Source organism: Phyllostomus hastatus, unplaced genomic scaffold, assembly GCF_019186645.2.
Source record: "Phyllostomus hastatus isolate PE091 unplaced genomic scaffold, TTU_PhHast_1.1 phas_contig_495, whole genome shotgun sequence".
Classification (NCBI taxonomy): domain Eukaryota; kingdom Metazoa; phylum Chordata; class Mammalia; order Chiroptera; family Phyllostomidae; genus Phyllostomus; species Phyllostomus hastatus.
Genome location: NW_025333895.1, coordinates 9723208 through 9739702, shown reverse-complemented (window position 1 = coordinate 9739702; position 16495 = coordinate 9723208). Strand labels below are relative to the sequence as shown.

The window sequence follows — 16495 nt, the reverse complement described above, 5'->3', positions numbered from 1 at the left end:
TTTGGCTAACTGGTTTATTTAGTATATTTTATGGATTATGCTATTACGGTTGTCCCGTTTTCCAGCCCTTTATCCTCCTCTGCCCTGCGGCCCCCTCCCACCAGCATTCCCCACCTTAGTTCCTGTCCACGGGTCGCACAGGTAAGTTCCTTGGCTGCTGCATTTCCCATGCTACTCCTAATCTCCCCCCCGTCTACTTTGTGCCTACCATCTATGCTTCTTGTTCCCCGTATGGCCCAAACTTCTTGGGTCAGGGGCTGTGTCTTCTGACACCCGCTGATCTTCGGTCCGGTTGCAGATTGGACTGCCTCCTTGAGAGTGCCCAGCGGTTGGCCAGGCTGCTCTGACAGCAGGCTCCCTCCTAGAACTGGCGGTGTTAGCCTTGGCCTGACCCTGACCCTCCCGGGGTCAGGCTATCCTATAGGTAGGCTGGTATCTGACCTGCTGGGGTCGCGTGCATTGCTTTTGGTTCTTGCTCTAAAGAAATCTCTTTGGCGTAGCTCAGTGGATTGAGCACGGGCTGCGAACCAAAGTGTCGCAGGTTCGATTCCCAGCCAGGGTAAATGCCTGGGTTGCAGGCCATAACCCCCAGCAACCGCACATTGATGTTTCTCTATCTCTATCTCCCTCCCTTCTCTCTCTAAAAATAAATAAAACCTTTAAAAAAACATCTCTGAAAAGCAGGGTCTTGGTTATTTAAAATGCTAAGGCCATCCCTCCTCCAGCAACCCTTACGTTTGAAAACCGAGGTCACTCTTCATGGACATATTTAACTAAATGAACAGATCTGAATCTCGGTGGCCACCGTGGGGGACCTTTGAGATTTCCAGACTGACTCTTAAATCTGAACCAGACAATAACAGGGCTAAAATTGGCAAAGATGAACGGAGCGCCTATTGCCAGGGGTATTTTGTAGCTTCCAAATGTTACCAAGAATCTGACGTTGCTTTTTCACCAAACCAAAGTTTCAGAATTAACAGAGGCTACGGAACTTCTAAAGAAGGGAAATAAAAAGGCTTCGGAAGCTGCCTGTTCGCCTGCGGCACAGCGTGGCGTTGCCCTTCACCGCTCCGCCGCCGTCTGGGGCTCTGCAGCGCTCAGCTCCTCCCCCGAGCCAGCCCTGCGCCCCCTGCCCTGCCCGCTGCCTTGCCTCCGGTGCCACTCTCCAAATGTCTGCCGTAAATGGCATACGTTGTTCTACAGGAAAACTGGATGGCGAGCCGCAGGTAGAGGGTCCTCGCTGACTGGCTGCAGAGTTTGACGTAGGTGTTCACTCCTGCCAGTTTGGGTCTCCAGATTTGCATCAGCTGTTAAGCTGCCAGTCGACGGAGACCTGCTCCGCCCTGGATGAGGCTTACACGATACAGCCGTCCCGAAAGGGATGCAGAAAGCCCAACCTCTGGTTTCTGGCAAAGCCCTCCCACCAGCCTGGCCCAGACCCCCGAGCACAGAGCCAGCGGCTGTTGTAATCGATCTCAGGTAGTTTCTAAGGAATAATCTGGCTTTCCTTCTACTCGGGTAGCCTTCACCTCGGTTTATTAAGGGGCTAAACAGAGACCTTTCCTTTCTGCAAAATGACTGGGATGGACGGGAAGCTGCGTCCCCTGCAGACTCGGTTAATGTGGCGCATCGGTTTGCTTGTGCTGTCGATGCGTCGGCTGAAGGAGGAACTGCTACAATTCTTAACTTTCGGTATGGCCAGTGAAGGCCCCCACACAAACCGCCAAGCCCCCAGTTTCTGCTGTGACTGCCGAGAGCCGGGAAGCGCCCTTTCAGGCACCCTGAGGCCTCCAGCCAAGCTCCTGGGTCCTCCCAGTCCCTGGCGACAGCCCGGGCTCCGAGGAGGACGTTTTCCCGCTCGGAGACAGTACCGTCCGGATGGGGGCCAGTCTCCTCGTGCTGTGAGAGCCCCACAGGAACAGCGAAGGTTACGGCGGGGCTCTGCCCTTGTGGCGGCCCCGCCCCCCAAGCCCGCTTCCTTCGGTACAGAGCGCTCCCCATCTCTGTCCTGTCCCGTGCGCTTGCCAAGCCTGCACCCACCCCATCGCACCCCTTTTCCCTGAACAAATCCTGTCTGGTGATGGGATGCCCAGTGCGCTCCGTTCTGCAGTCAGCACACTGTTTTTGCTTCAGGGACTGGAGCGCTGCCGCCCTAGAAGCTCCTGGCACCAGGTGCGAGACACCCTTTCCAGGCGTGTGCTTGCGGTGTGTGTGTGTGGGCGGGGGGGCGCCCACAGAGACCTGGGCTGGCAGTGGGGGAGGACAAGGGCTGGCGGGCCTCTCCTCACCGTGAGCGTCTGGCCCCAGGCTGGCCTATGGCGGCAGGCCCTCAAGCTGAGGCTGGGAGTGTGGGTCCCTGGGGTGCCAGAAGCACGCAGAGTGGGTGGGCCCAGCATCTGCGGCGCCTCCAATCCCTCTAGCTCACCTTCCACACCACCAGCCCCGTCTCCGAGCCCACCACCCCATATGCCACAGCCTCTCCCTTCTCCTGTGTCCAGGTTTGCTCTGCTAGAAATCCCCTTTCCTCCTGCTCATCCTTGAGAGCCCATTCCCGCACTTCCTCCCCCAGGAAGCCCTCTCCTGAGCCCAGCAAGAGGGAATTGCTCCATCCTTCCTGCTCATCCCACTGCTGGCTTTCAGCCCTCAGTGGCTGGTGGTGCGGCTGTGAGCAGGGCTCCTGGCTCCCACACCCGGGCTGGGCTCCCAGGGCCAGGCTCCCGCAGCTCAGCTGCCTGCTGGCCCAGCTGGTCAGCTGGGCAACACCTGTGTGCAGTCCCACTGATCCCCTGGCATGCTGGGGCTCCACCCCCAGCTGGGTCAGCCCGAGGTCACAGGTGAACACTCTCGGACTCCCGGGGCCTTGGCCTCCCCGCAGAAGGGTTCATGGACCACCGTAACCACCCCGTTGCAGTCTGCCTTGGGGTCCACCCCTCAGTGGGAGGCCAGGCTACCCCAACAGGACAGGGCCCCTAACTGGGGAAGGCCCAGGGAGTCCAGTAGCTGTGGCTTGGCCTGCAGGGCCCGGGACAAGTCAGCAGGGTCTCTGGGCAGGTGCTTGGGGGGAGAGGAGAGGGCCAGGCCCTGACAGCCTAGTCCTCTAGGCCCTCCTCGGTGGCTGGTCAGGCTGACCTCCTCAAGATAGCAGTTCAGGGAGCCTGGCCCCGACCTCTGCCCCGAAAGTCAGTTCCTTGGCTCGGCCAGCAGCCTGGCTCTTGGGTAGACTGGCAGCTGGGGGCCTGCCCTACCCAGAAGGACCCCTCCCGTACTGTCCCAGGCCAGGAAGTCTCAGGCTGCCACCCACCCGTCCTAGAGAAGAGAACACGTGAGGGCAAGCAAGGGGGACCCCTGGCCGGGGAAAGGCTCCTCTGCAAGACAGCTCACCAGGGGGAGAGTGGCAGCCAGGCACACGGCAGAGTTCGGAAGAACCATCTCTTACAGCAAGTGGGGGCTTCCGGCTGGGCTCTCCTTGTCCGCAGCTCACGGAATGGTTAGCTGGCCGGCAGCGTAGATGCGGGGTGCCAGACTGGGGTCGCTGAGTCCCAAAAGGAGGTCTGGAAGGCGCAGGGGTGGGGGGCGGGGTGGGGGCGGGGGCAGGGTCCACGCCATAGCTGCCCAGCCGGCTCTAAAGCGCGCAGAAGGGGCCCGTATCATGGCGCTTGGGTCTTCGCACGCCCTGGATGACCACTCCGGGCACCGAGGGGAAGCGCGAGTTATAGCAATCCTCCACGGAGTAGGCGGCTGGGCCGGGGGTGTGGGCTGCAGAGGGACAAGGTGGGAGCCCCATGCAGGCTCCGGCGCCCGCCGCTGCCCAGCCCACACCGCTCCCAGGACGCCGCGTGACCCTAGCCTCCCCTCTGGGAGGCCTCCTTACAGGAGCTGAGCCAGGAGGCGAACGCGGGGGAGCGACTCATGGTGAAGGCGGGCGAACGCGGGCCCCGCAGGCGGCACCCGGGAAGGATGTCGTAGGTGCTGGGGCTGGGAAGCTGCGATAGGGGCCGGGCCCGGGGACCTGCACCGCGGGCCCGAGGCAGCGCCGGACGCGCGCGCGCATCGCGGGTCTTGGAGGCCGGGCGGGGGGCCCCGAAGCTGAAGGCCGGGAAAGTAGGGCCGCTGAGTGGACGGTAGTCCGCGGGCGATGGCCACTGTGGGTGAAGGAGCTGCTGAAGGCCCTCCCGTCTCAGCCCTCACATGCCCCGCCCACCACGGGCTCGCCCCGCCCCCTTCCTACAGGCCGCACCCCCGCAAGAACCTCCGGCCGACCCGTACCTTTTGCTCCCAGCAGAAGTCCACTTTCTGCGTGAAGGGGCTATCGCTTTGCAGCCACACGGTCTGCCACGCCCTGCGGCCGCCACCCTCTGCGGGGGGGCAGTGTCGTTGGGCGGGGGGGGGGCAGGCTGGGGGTGCGGCCCCACTTCCAGGACTGGGGAGCTGCGGAGGGGGGCGGGACGCGGGGAGGAGCACGCACCGGGGGCGGGGTGCTTGCGGCCGATGCTGAAGCGGGGGTGCGGGGAGGATTCGCGCACCGCAGCGTCTGGCACCCCGTACTTGGCGGGGCCGGGGACGTCCGGGTCGGTCACGATGGGGGGGCGTTGCTCCAGCCCTGAGGGGAAGCAAGCTCTGCTCCTGGGTCCTCTCGCGAGGCTCCTCCCGCTTCTGCCCCGCCTCCCCGGACCGGACTGGGGACCCGCACTCACACAGCTCCTTCAGGCCACGGGTGCAGTTTTGCCGGGACTCCTGGAAGGGGCCCCTCTGCATCCTGAGGCCCTCCGGGGACTCCAGCACCACCGCGGGGGGCCACATCTCCCAGGCGGCGCCCACGCCCGGGCACCGCCAAGCGGCATCCTTGGGCCTGCAAGACAGGACAGCCTGGGTCCACCCACACTGCCGGAGGCCCCCTGGAGCTGCCCCGCCCCCCACCCCTCGCCCTCGAAGTGGCTGGGCTGGCACCAATGACTTCCACCTCAGGGGGCCGTGGGTCCAGTGTTTGCCTCCATTGATGTAAAAGTTTGCCAGGAATTTCACAGCTTTCTGGTCAAAATTCATTGTCAGGGTCTCTGGCTGCCTTCCACGGTGACCTGTGACATCGTGCGGCTTTGTGACCTCTTCGGCCCGTTGTGCCCCGCCCCCCACCCCTTTTGCTAGGAATTCTAAGGGAAAGATACCCAGCGGGGGGGGGGGGAGGCGGGGAGCGTGGCAGTAGGGTCCCCAGCCGGCCGCTCGTCTGACATGCCAGGAGGACCCCTAGCCAGCTCAAGTGACCCCTGGCTTAGTCTCCTTTCCCCTGTCCCCCTTCCTCGTCCCAACCCTTTTTTGGACTCTGGGGGTCCAGTGTATCGGGCTTCCGGGGGTGGGTGCCGCGCGGTGCCCACTGTGCAGGGGCCAGCTGGAAGGCAGCTTCAGGGTAGGAGGGGTGGTCCTGGAGGAGGAGCCCCCGCTGGAGCAGCAAAGCCAAGCGGCTGAGTCTGAGTGGGCGGTGCGGACCCGGACGGAGAAGCAGTGCCGGCCCTGGAGCGCCCGGGGCCCTGGCGGGGCTGCGGAGGCGGAGCACCGGGGCCAGAAGGTGCCACGGTCGGCTGGGGCTGCCCAGGCCGAAGTGCAAAAGAAGGATGCGCCCAACGCGTGTGGGCCAGTCTGCACACTCCAGAGCCCTCCAAGTGCCCTCCGAAGTGGAGCAACTTGCCAGCCCCGCCCCGGCCTTGACCTCATCCAGCAGCAGGGCCCGGTCAAGCCGGTCTCATCCCCTGGGCCCTGCCCCCGTTCCCCCGCTCCCCCCCCCCCCGCCCACCCCCGCAGGAGTCTCTTCCTGTCCGGATCCCTCCCACCCCGCAGTGACCCTGCAGGGCCCTTGGAGGCACTCCAGATGGACAGACCAGAGACTAGCTTGAGGAGACCCGGGTCTTGTGGGGGCTCAGGGCCCGGGCTTCGTGTACCGTGCTCTCTGCGGGCGGAACCGACAGCGGCCGCAGATGCTGCTCTGTGACCGGAGTCTCCTCCGTGGACGTGCGGGCCCAGCTTGCACTGCCGGGGAAGGCGGCACCGCTGAGTGTCAGTGCCTCAGGGGAGGCTCCCGAGAGGGGGGCGCCTCCTGCGGACTTGATCTGCGTCCTGCAAGGCTTTCTTGGCCTCACCAGCCACCGTGGAGGTGGCTCTCGCGTCGCCCGCCGGCAGCGCCCCCGGAAACCACCGTTATCAGCGTTCACGCGATTAAATCCAACCCTCTGCCCCATGTGTACTACGTTATCCTTTTCCTTAAGACGTGCGCCTCTCCTGTGTGTGTTTCTGTCGGGGCTGGGGGTAGTTTTTCGTGTTTCTGTCAGGCACGTTGGGGCTTTTTCCGGCTGATACGCTATCTGCTCATCACGCCCGTGGCAAGCTTTTCTCCAAGTCTGTAGTCGGCCTCCGAGAGTGGTTTACGCTGGGTTCCTGACGTGGTCTTCAACCTGCTAACCTTTTCCTTCGTGATATTTTGTATAGTTGGAGGGTCCTTTTGTACAAAAAGAAAAATCCGGCCCTGGCTGGTGTGACTCAGTGGGTTGGGCATCGCTCCACAAACCAGTCGCCAGTTCCACTCCTGGTCAGGGCGCACGCCAGGGTTGCCGGCCAGGTGCCCGGTTGCGGGCGTGCAAGAGGCAACCGATCAATGTCTCACACTCACATCAGTGTTTCTCTCTTTCTCTTTACCCCTCCCTCCCGCTGTCTCTAAAAATAAATAAAGTCTTTAAAAACATATAAAAACGGAAAATAGCACCCAGCTCCAGGGAAAAGACCCTCCAACCTCACTGAGGCGGCTTATCACCATGCCCTGGAACCTTCAAGGCCTCTCGTCTGAGGAGCGGACTTGGGGTGCATGGGGGCTCCCTCAGATGCACCCTGGGAGGCTGCCAGTCTCCTGGGGGTAATCTGGTCAGTGCTCCCCCTCAGGGCTGACTTGGGACTTGGCTGCAGGAGCCGCCCCAGGTTTCTGAACCCCAAGGTCCCCCGAGGCATGCCTCCCAGCCCCCGCCCAGCCTGCTGCCTGTCTGGGCCCAGGGGTCCAGTCTGCACCTCGGGAGCCCTCTGAGGGTTGAGGAAGGGCCTGGCCCAGGTGGTGCCCAACAATGGGGCCTCTTCACAATCGTTACCAGGCAACGGGGGCCTTTAGGGAGGGCAGCCAGACCAGAGGGGGAGTTGCACAGTGAAAGTGGAGCTCCAGCAAGATGACAGCTCCTCAGAAACACAACCTCTTCACCCCGGAACCACACTACGTCCCTGGGTACGAGCTGCACCCCTGCAGGGAGGCTGGGGGAGCAGGCTCAGCCGGCAGCCAGGGGACCCCCAGCGCTGGTCCCTGGGGTGGGGGTGAGGCCCAAAGGCTGAAGGAGCAAGAGAACTCGGGGCTCAGGGCCCAGGCCCACTTTCCCTGCTGGCGGCGCTAAGGTGGGCCGCCCAGCGGCTGGCAGAGGCTGGCGAAGAAAACGCCGACGCTCGCCCCACAGTGCTCCACACGCTGAAGACAAGTGTTGGGAGTAAACTGATTGTCGCCAGCTGCCTCGCCCCCTGGGGAGCATGCACGCACGCACACTCGGGAGCACACGCACGGAGCCGTGAGAGCAATGGAGAGGGTGGGCAGGGAGCCAGCAACAGCTTCACGGCGGTTCTGGGGTCCAGTCCCAGACCATACACAGGAGAGGAAGACCTCACCCAGATGCCCCCCTTCTGGCCACGTGGCTAAATGGCACTCAGCTCGACTTTTCGCTTCCACCAGCAGCCTCCCCCGCCTCCCAGATCCTGGTCCCATCCCTGGTTCCTAGCGTCTGGCGTGGCAAGCCCCCCCAGTGGTGCCGCCGTGGTTGCCGTGGGCCTCCCCATGCAGGGGCCCAGACGCCGTCGCCATCCCTGCAGACACTTCTGGGCAGTTCCGGTTTTGCCGTCTTCAGGCTGCCCTCAGCTGTTGGGTGCCGGGCAGCAGAGGGGCGGTGGCCCGATGGCGGCGACGGCAACGTGGGTTCTCTGTGTTTGGGGTGTGCTGCCCACTCAAGCCTCGAGGGCCCAGAGCCAGGGGTCACAGTGCCCCCCATTCCGTGGCGGAGGCCAGGTACCGGCCTCGGGATGGCAGGCTGCACCTGCCCTCGCCCACAGGCCCCGCCCATCCTCTTCCCCCACAGCTATGCCGGCTTCTACCCCCAGCTGCGCTACCAGGTGGGAGACACCTACGGGCGTACCACAGCACGGCTGCTTACGGACCCCAGTGTGCAGAAGAGCCCCTGCTCCGTGCTGTCCCCCATATCCAAGCCCAAGTTCATCGAGGACTTCAGCAAGTCCAAGCCGCCTTTTGTGCCCTGCCGAGACTTGGGCGAGCCCTACGTCCCCCACTACACGGGTGAGCTGCAGCCCACTGCTCGGCGGCCCTGCCCCTCTCCCGCCCCCTGCCGCCTGCTCACTGCTGCCCCTTCCACACAGGTCTGAAGCCCTACAAGGACTTCGAGATCCTGGGCCGGTTCTCACCTCAGGATGGGGCCGCTGAGGGGCCGCCGGGGATGGAGAAAATATCTCGGCAGGTCCCACTGCCTGCCGGCTTCATGCCCTACCCGCCCTACCCGCTGTGCCCGCCGGGCAAGAAGAGGGGCTCCAAGGACCTCGGACACCCGGGCCTGCGGCTGGCGCACGGGGAGGAGGACTGGAAGGGCGCTGCCCGTGCCGACGAGGCCCCTGAGCAGTACCAGGTAGCTGGGAGGCACTGGGGCCAGCCTCAGCCGGGCAGACCCAGTGCGGGGACTGGGTGGTGACCGCCCCCTCTCCTGCCCCAGCTGTACCACTGCAGGAGGGACGAGCACCTGCCTCCGGCTCACCAGCAGGACACACTAGACGTCGACCAGTTCCAAAGGTTGCCCCAGCTAGACCACGCAAACCTGATTCAACGCAAAGCCATCTCAGGTGGGTGCTGGGGCCTGGGCTGGGAGGGGGACACCCACAACCCCCCGGGCCCCAGGCAGGGTGAGGGTGAGAGCCAGGGAGGGCTGCCCCCAGGCCTTTCCTCTCCTGGAGCCTGGCTTCCCCCAGGTGGAAAGTCCCCGACGGCCCGTGCCCAGCGGAAAGCTGCCGATCCTCGGGGAAGGCGAGGAGCCTGGAGAGATGCCCCCGACAGCAGCCGGGTGGTGCAGGGGACCTGCGGTAGCACCTCGACCTCTCCCCTCCCCCAGGGTACGCCGGCTTCATCCCCCGGTTTGCTTGGGTGATGGGGATGAACTACCGCACCGGGGTCACGCAGGCTATGGACGAGTTTGACAAGAGCCAGGTATAAGGACATCAACCCCGGGCCCACCCCCGAGTGCCCAGTGGGGTCCATGCAGGCCCCAGGCCTCAGCCGGACTCCCTGGAGGAGCTCTGACTGGCGCTCACCCAAGGGGGGGCTGCTCTACACCAGCACAGGCGCTGGCCCTTGCCCTTTGGTTCAAGTCCAGGATCCCTGCCCTGGAGCCTCGTGGGGAGGGGAAGACGGGGCCGCCTGAGCACCAACCACTCCCAAGATCGCCAGCCCTGCCCCCACGGGGCGCTGTGCTGCGGTTGCCTGGTGCTGGCAGCGTGGGGCAGTCGCACATTCCTGTTTCCCCAGTTCCTGCTCAGAAACCCCGTCTGTGCCCTGGGCGAGAGGCTGCCCCAAACATACTGGCCCAGCAACACCATCTACGGCAGCCAGGGGCTGATACCCTTCTACATGGGGTTTGTGCCATGTGAGTGCCGACAAGAGGAGAGTCGGGCGGCGGGGGCCCCTTACCTGTGCTGCTCCGCAGGCACGGGTCCAGCTGTTATTTCCCCAGCCCCCCCCCACCCCCCCGGCCCCAAGATGTCCCCACCCCCTCTTCCCTCCCATGGGTGGGGACCAGGGTCTCTTGCACCAAGAGACCAGGCTGCCTTGGGATGACGCTGGCCCCGCAGGGGGGACAGGTGCCCAGGCAGCCCGAGCGCCTCAGATCCTGCGCGAACTGCCCCCATCCTGCGCCAGCAGCCCCGGCCCGGGCCAGAGGCGGCTCAGCGGTGGCACCGCCCCTCACAGCCACGCAGGGCCACTTTGCGATGACATTCGGCAACAGCACCCGCAAGGCCTACCAGGAGGAACTGGAGAGGAGAAACCGCACGCTATGAAAACGCTTTAATGGTGGAGTCTGCACAGCACGAGACGCCGGGACGGGAGGAAGAGCAGGTGCACACTGTGAGACGGGGCTATCAGAGGACAGGCTGTGGGCGAATAAAGAGTTCTCACGGCTTCCGTGCGCTCCCGGGGACCGGGCGGCCCTAGGCCACCTCCTCCTCGGCCTCCTCCTCAAACTCGCCCTCCTCCTCGGCCGTGGCGTCCTGGTACTGCTGGTACTCGGACACCAGGTCGTTCATGTTGCTCTCGGCCTCGGTGAACTCCATCTCGTCCATGCCCTCGCCCGTGTACCAGTGCAGGAAGGCCTTGCGCCGGAACATGGCCGTGAACTGCTCCGAGATGCGCTTGAACAGCTCCTGGATGGCCGTGCTGTTGCCGATGAAGGTGGCGGACATCTTGAGCCCCCGGGGCGGGATGTCGCAGACGGCCGTTTTCACATTGTTGGGGATCCACTCCACAAAATAGCTGCTATTCTTGTTCTGCACGTTAAGCATCTGCTCGTCCACCTCCTTCATGGACATGCGGCCCCTGAAAACAGCAGCCACCGTCAGGTAGCGGCCGTGGCGGGGGTCGCAGGCGGCCATCATGTTCTTGGCGTCGAACATCTGCTGGGTGAGCTCGGGCACCGTCAGGGCCCGGTACTGCTGGCTGCCCCGGCTGGTGAGTGGGGCGAAGCCGGGCATGAAGAAGTGCAGGCGGGGGAAGGGCACCATGTTGACAGCCAGCTTTCGCAGGTCAGCATTCAGCTGGCCAGGAAAGCGCAAGCAGGTGGTGACCCCACTCATGGTGGCCGACACCAGGTGGTTGAGGTCACCATAGGTGGGTGTGGTCAGCTTGAGGGTGCGGAAGCAGATGTCGTAGAGCGCCTCGTTGTCGATGCAGTAGGTCTCGTCCGTGTTCTCCACCAGCTGGTGGACGGAGAGGGTGGCGTTGTACGGCTCCACCACGGTGTCCGACACCTTGGGCGAGGGCACCACGCTGAAGGTGTTCATGATCCTGTCCGGGTACTCCTCCCGGATCTTGCTGATGAGGAGGGTCCCCATCCCAGACCCGGTCCCCCCGCCCAGCGAGTGGGTGAGCTGGAAGCCCTGCAGGCAGTCGCAGCTCTCGGCCTCCTTCCGCACAACGTCCAGCACCGAGTCCACCAGCTCCGCGCCCTCCGTGTAGTGCCCCTTGGCCCAGTTGTTACCAGCACCACTCTGGCCTGCAAGGGAGGGCAGCAGGTCACTCTTTGGCCTGCACTGTCACCGCTGATCACTAGGCCAGAAAAGCCCAGTAACGTGGTGCGGAGGGACACACAGCTGACCCTGCAGGTAAACCACAGGGACCCCCAAATAAGGCAGCAACCTGCTCAGCCAAAAACTCAGTCAGGGACCGGGCCGCTGTAGCTTAAGGATGAGCCAGCCCCTCCCACAGCAGCCCCTGCCAATTCCCAAGGACAGACGAGCCGGCGCGGCGTGCTCACTGCGGAGAGATTACATCGGCGGCTTCTCCCCTGATGGGACAGCTGGGCCTTCCTCCCAAAGCCGCTTTGAGAGGGATTGGGTGACTCGCAGGGGGAGCCGAGTGCCCGGCCAAGGGCGCTAGCTTCCGCTCAGAGCAGCGCATCGGGACCTGTGTTCGCGGTTCTGAGGCTGGTGACCTTGGGCACCCCTTGACCTTTGAGTCCTCCTGGCCACAGACCGCCACCCAGCCCCCATCCGCGACTCACCAAAGACGAAATTGTCCGGCCTGAAAATCTGCCCGAAGGGCCCCGAGCGCACGGAGTCCATGGTGCCGGGCTCCAGATCCACGAGCACGGCCCGGGGCACGTACTTGCCACCTAGGAGGGCCAAGAGAGCGTCAGCGAGAAACCGGCGGCAGGGCGGCAGGGGAGGGACGGGCAAGGGGCGTGCGGACTCACCGGTGGCCTCGTTGTAGTACACGTTGATCCGCTCCAGTTGTAGGTCGCTGTCGCCATGGTAAGTGCCGGTAGGGTCGATGCCATGCTCATCGCTTATCACCTCCCAGAACTGCGAGAGACGCGGGCGGGCCGGGGCTGAGTCACTCCGGCGGTGCCCGGGGCCGGCCCCGCCCCGGACGGGCGCGGCCCTCCCCTCCCCCCGGCTGCCGGCCAGGTCCCCAAGGGGCCCGCGCCCGAGACCCCGCCCGAACCCTGGCCCCGCGCTGGGCCGCAATGCGGGGGCGCCGCCCGCCCGCCCGCCGCCATTTTTCCTGTCCGCCCTTCCCGCCCCGCTGGTCCGCCCGCACAAGGCCCCGTCGCTCCACCGCCCACCTTAGCGCCGATCTGGTTGCCGCACTGGCCGGCCTGCAGGTGCACGATCTCCCTCATGGCGGCGGCGGCGCGGGCGAATAGACGGGAACGAGGGCCGAGACACGGGCGCGCAGAATGCTACAACCGACGCTCCGCCAACGCTTTATATATCCGTTGCGCACGCCTCCGCTAGCCTCCTATTGGGCTGCCAGAACGAGGATGGGAAGCGACGTCGTTTGATTGGCTTTAGCCCGGTCAATCGAGTCTCCTAACGCTCCCTTCCCCATTCCTTTTGCTGTTTATTGGTCAGCGCAGCCTCTGCTCCTCCTCTCAAAGTCCCCCCCCTTGCGTTGCAGTTCTCTGTCCATTGGATGTTTCAAATGATTGATTTGTACCCTCATTGGCTGCTTCCGGAGAGCAGCCGACAGGCTGGCGCTATTGGCTACGCCGAACCAGCGTCCTGGTAACCGCCTCAGTGCTGCAGGCGCGCGCGGGCTCCGGGGGCGTGCGCGCGCGCGGGCTTCGGCCCTCGGGGCCGAGGGCGGGCGCAGGCGCGAGCGGGGGTGCTGGGAAAGGCGCACGGGGCGGTGTCCTGCGCGCACGCGTACAGACTTCCCCGCGGTCGCGGGTGGGCGAGTGCGTTCTGGAGGGCTGATGTCTCCGGCCGCCGCCAAACGGGGGCGCGTGTGGCCACCCCGCGGGGTTTCGGGGCAAGAGGAGGGGCGTGAGGCCAATCACAGCGGAGACAAATAGGGCTCGGGGGCCCAGGGGCCGCGGCACCCCTCTTTGGGCCGCACGCCCGCTTGGGCGGCGGTCAGGTGAGGGAGCACGTGGGCCGCTGCGCCATGGCGGGAGCTGGGGAAGGGAAGGGCGGGGTGGGCGGAGCGGGTCCGAGCCCCGCCGCCTGGAGCTTGTTGTGGAGACCGCGGTAGCCACGCTCCCCGTCGCCTTGGTGCTTACCTCCAGCACAGCAAGCTCCGTGGATACGAGGGCGGCGCCCGGACCTCCCTCGCGGGCAGGCCCCCACCTGGGGCTGCTTCCGGGCCTGTTGCCCCAACGGTCGGTAGGCAGTTAGACGCGAGCCCAGCTAACACAATAGGTCAGGTAGAGGAGGTCATGGGGAGAAAGCCCTGGGTGCCTAGCAGCGGCCCAAACCGGGAAACGAGGACGTGGCCCCCAGGGAGCTGGCCTTGTGGTTTAGATCCCCTGACCTTTCATATCCCTGGTGACGCGGTTTGGGCCCCCCCCTTCCCTCCCATGGCAGGTTGCCACTCCTGCGGGTCAGACCCCTTTAGGTGGGAACAAGGGGCAGAAAACAGCCCCGAAGCGTGAAGCCCTGAGGACGGCGCGGTTCTGACCCACATCCAGTACATCTGGGCCTCAGCTGTGTTTCAGCTCCGGGCCAGAGAAGCAGCAAAACCAGACGGGCAACACCAGGGCTGCCATCGGGGCCGGCGGCCTTGACTAATGACCCCTGCCCTGGCGCTGGCAATCAGTAGAGACCAGGACCCCGAAAAGACACACTTGGAAAGCTGAGAAATATGCTGTTGGGCTCCTCCCTGGGCCTCCCCTGAAGTCCCCGCCCTTAAAAGCCCCCAGCGTGCTCTCCCTCTAGGGAGCCCCACTCTGCTTCCCTCCAGAAGCATTACCTTAACCTTCCCCTCTGCTACACTCCAAGGGCCCTGGGCCTCGGTGTTTCGCCCCACGAGTCCATTTCTCCTGCGAGTCACTTCTACCTCTGTGACTAAGTGCACTTTCTCTTCAAGTCTGAGTCTTGAGTCCGAGTTCTTAGCCAGCACTCAGGTACTGAGGGTACCAAACCAAGTTCCAGTCTGACTGCCTGCCTGCAACCTCGGTTACCGTCCTCGTGCCGTTCTTGCCACCAGTTCCACCAACACAACCTTGGATCGGCGCCTGAGCTGACACATGCCTCTGCTTTATCCTGCTCAAGCTGGGGGTGGGGGGCGGCGAGGCAAAACTTAGGAGGGAAAAATGTTAAATTACATGTGGTCACACCATTACTATGTTGGCTTAATAGCAGTACACTTATTATTATGTTTTTGTAACATTTAAAAAGGACAGATCACTCCCTCAGGTCTGCCCTGGACAGTTCCTGGCGGTGGCCGCTGCGCCACTGGATTCTGGTTTTCTCTGGTCAACTTACCCTCCTTTGTCCCCCAGGGGAGAGGGTGTTAGGGGCAATGCCTTGCTGTTCCTCCCCTTGGGGAGTGAGCTCTCCTGGCCTGGGATGCACAGCACCAGGCGGGCATTGCAGCAACTGTGGGGTCACAGCCCATCCCCATAGGAGGTGTTCTCCTGCAGGCCAGCTGCTGGGACAAGCAGCCCACTGGACACCGATTAGTCTTTGTGTCCCCTGGAGAGTGGTCTGCAGCTGGCTCCTCAGGGTGGCAGTCCTGGTGTCAAAGTGCAGGGCAGGCCTAGCAGGGCTTAGACCAGCCCTGTCCCCCACAAGCCGGCTGGGAAGGTGGCCCTGGCTTCTGCGGACCACAGGCCATGGCCCGTGTGGGGCACTGGATCACCACCTGGCATCCTGGGTCTGCACAGTGGCCAGTTTAGCTGCCCACGCAGCTGTGGCCAGGCCCTGGCCGTGCCTTGAGGAGGCCCCTCCACCTGGCAGCAGAGTTGTCACAAGTGGTCAGGAGAGGGAACAGATCAGGTTTCCCCCCAGGGAGGCACGCACTGCCCTGCTGAGGTTGCCCATGGAGGTGTCTCAACACCCTCCCCCGTAGGCTGTGGCCTGAGACGCCTCCTGGAAAAGGCCCCTGCTCCCAGTGGCCAGTGCCCACAGGGCCGCCAGTTAAGTATGGCACCCCCACTTGAGGGGAACAAAACAGAGGTAGTATTTATTGCCTGCCCTGGTCTGAGCCCCAAGCTCTCTGTGGCACCAGGTGGTCCACTCTGCCCCGCCCATTGCCCCTGGTGAAGAGGACAGTGGGACCCTGCCTGTGGTCCTGGGGCCGAAGTCTGAGGACTGTGGCTGCTGCTGCTGCAGGAGGCAGAGTGAGGGAGGCCCTGCACTCCCTACCCTGGGCCAAGGGCGTCCCTGCCCCCCTTGTGGAGCAGTGGGCCCAGGGAGGGCCAGTGGCCAGGTGGGAGGCAGGCCGGGACGGCCAGGCAGGGCTGTGGGAGCGCTGGGTGCCTGGCCCTCCTGTGCAGCCAGCAGCTGTTGGCGACATCCATAAGGGTGGCTTTGTTTACACCGGTGCCCATGGTCCCTGTGGGAGGGTGTGTTACCTCCAAGCTGGGCAGCAGGCAGACAGTCATTCGTGGCCTCAAAGGACCTGGCAGGCAGCCTTTGTGGGCGGCCTCACCCGCCCCGGAAGGAGAGGTGCTTCGGGTGCTTTCTTCCCCCCCTCGGCCTCCCCAGTCTCCCCAGGGAACTGGCCAGGCCAGCTCCTCCCAGCCCCTCCCCGCAGTTCCCATCAGAGAAACCACGTGAGGCTGATGTCAGACCAGAAGGAGTGTCCTGGGCTCACAGAAGAGGAGGGGACCCAAGCTGGGGCGCACAGGCCTGCCCCAGGGGCCTTGCTCCCACCAGGCCCCTCGTGGCTCACAGAGCAGAGGTTACTTCCCTTGGTGGACCCGGTGAACCCAGGCTCAGGAGGCCTAGGAGCTTATTGGGGGCAGGGGGGGGCGGGCTGCAGCGCACAGGAGGGGTGAGGGACAGAGGACCTGGGGTATAGGGGGTGCCTAAGGGCACTGTGGGTGGGACACAGGAGGGGGACGGAGAGGGCCTTGGGGTAGGACATGGAGCGGGCCTGAAGGAACCCAAGGGATAGTAAAAGGACTGGACCACAAGCAACGATGGGCCGGAGCTACCCCCGACCTTCCTGACCATTCCCACCCCTCCAGTCCACGGGGAACTCATCCCTGGACTGGGCGGAGGTGCGGGCTAGGGCAGCAGCTGCTTCTGGAACACATGGCACCCAGGTCCCGACAGGGGTGGCTCTCTGGCCCCTCTCAGCGCAGGGTTGTGGGCGAGAGCCTTAACCTACTGAGGCTTTCTCTCCTGGTTGGTGGGGTGCAGGGTCGGGCTGAGGTGGTGGGCAGCCCCGGGCTGCCTGGGCAGGAGGCCCAGGCCGCTTCCCTGG

At 64.3% G+C, this 16495-nt stretch overlaps 3 protein-coding genes across 4 annotated transcripts; 1 reads left to right on the top strand and 2 right to left on the bottom strand.

Annotated features, from left to right (window-relative positions):
* Window positions 1–3534: 3534 nt before the first annotated feature.
* STPG3 (sperm-tail PG-rich repeat containing 3) lies at window positions 3535–5122 on the bottom strand. Its single transcript, XM_045846004.1, has 6 exons — window positions 4961–5122; window positions 4695–4849; window positions 4466–4600; window positions 4267–4355; window positions 3872–4142; window positions 3535–3756 (listed from the first exon to the last, which is right to left on the bottom strand). Exons 1-6 carry the CDS (start codon window positions 5041–5043, stop codon window positions 3623–3625), a joined length of 867 nt encoding a protein of 288 aa, XP_045701960.1. The 5' UTR covers window positions 5044–5122; the 3' UTR covers window positions 3535–3622.
* Window positions 5123–7196: 2074 nt separating this feature from the next.
* FAM166A (family with sequence similarity 166 member A) lies at window positions 7197–10122 on the top strand. Its single transcript, XM_045846013.1, has 7 exons — window positions 7197–7252; window positions 8145–8359; window positions 8440–8702; window positions 8787–8913; window positions 9180–9274; window positions 9593–9710; window positions 10034–10122. The coding sequence occupies exons 1-7, from the start codon at window positions 7197–7199 to the stop codon at window positions 10120–10122; spliced, it is 963 nt and encodes a 320-aa protein (XP_045701969.1).
* On the bottom strand, window positions 10115–12559 carry TUBB4B (tubulin beta 4B class IVb). 2 transcript variants are annotated; one of them, XM_045846012.1, is made up of 4 exons: window positions 12405–12559; window positions 12033–12141; window positions 11841–11951; window positions 10115–11333 (listed from the first exon to the last, which is right to left on the bottom strand). In XM_045846012.1, the coding sequence occupies exons 1-4, from the start codon at window positions 12459–12461 to the stop codon at window positions 10273–10275; spliced, it is 1338 nt and encodes a 445-aa protein (XP_045701968.1). In that variant the 5' UTR covers window positions 12462–12559; the 3' UTR covers window positions 10115–10272. The 2 variants fall into 2 exon arrangements, with proteins under 2 accessions (XP_045701968.1, XP_045701967.1); XM_045846011.1 differs by having other exon boundaries at window positions 11841–12141.
* Between the last annotated feature and the right edge of the window lie 3936 nt (window positions 12560–16495).